Raw genomic sequence first — 351 nt, 5'->3', positions numbered from 1 at the left:
TCTTAGATATTCGATCGGGGCGCAGAGGAGTCTTGGATCCGAGTCTTAGCTCTGCCTTAGACTCAGGTCTTAGACTCAAGTGTTTGAGGACCAGATCTCGTATGATGGTGCCTGCGGAGTCCAGTAGAGGCTGCAGTCACAGGTACTGCTGATGTGACTGTAACTGCAGTGCTGACTGGCGTCTCCGAAGGACACGACGGGATGGAGATCAGGACAGGGAGGGAGATGGTGGAGCGTCTGCGATGTTCGGACGCCCATCTTGCCCTCCACAGCAGCGACCTTCTTTACTATGAACATTGGAGACAATAAACTTTTCAAACAACTTATCACTGTATTTCTCTCTCTCTCTCT

General features: G+C 51.0%; 1 protein-coding gene across 1 annotated transcript in view; it reads left to right on the top strand.

Moving 5' to 3' along the window:
* Positions 1-349, top strand: part of LOC119589003 (uncharacterized histidine-rich protein DDB_G0274557-like) — a gene marked incomplete in the record, with an annotated part of 1,144 nt that extends 795 nt beyond the window's left edge. Inside the window, 1 exon segment of the mRNA XM_037937598.1 lies at positions 1-349. Within this exon segment, the coding sequence (XP_037793526.1) occupies positions 1-6 (6 nt within the window).
* Between the last annotated feature and the right edge of the window lie 2 nt (positions 350-351).

The sequence above is a fragment of the Penaeus monodon genome, chromosome 24 (assembly GCF_015228065.2).
Source record: "Penaeus monodon isolate SGIC_2016 chromosome 24, NSTDA_Pmon_1, whole genome shotgun sequence".
NCBI classification, from domain to species: domain Eukaryota; kingdom Metazoa; phylum Arthropoda; class Malacostraca; order Decapoda; family Penaeidae; genus Penaeus; species Penaeus monodon.
Note: the sequence above shows the minus strand (reverse complement) of the source record. Positions and strands in the feature narration are given on the sequence as shown.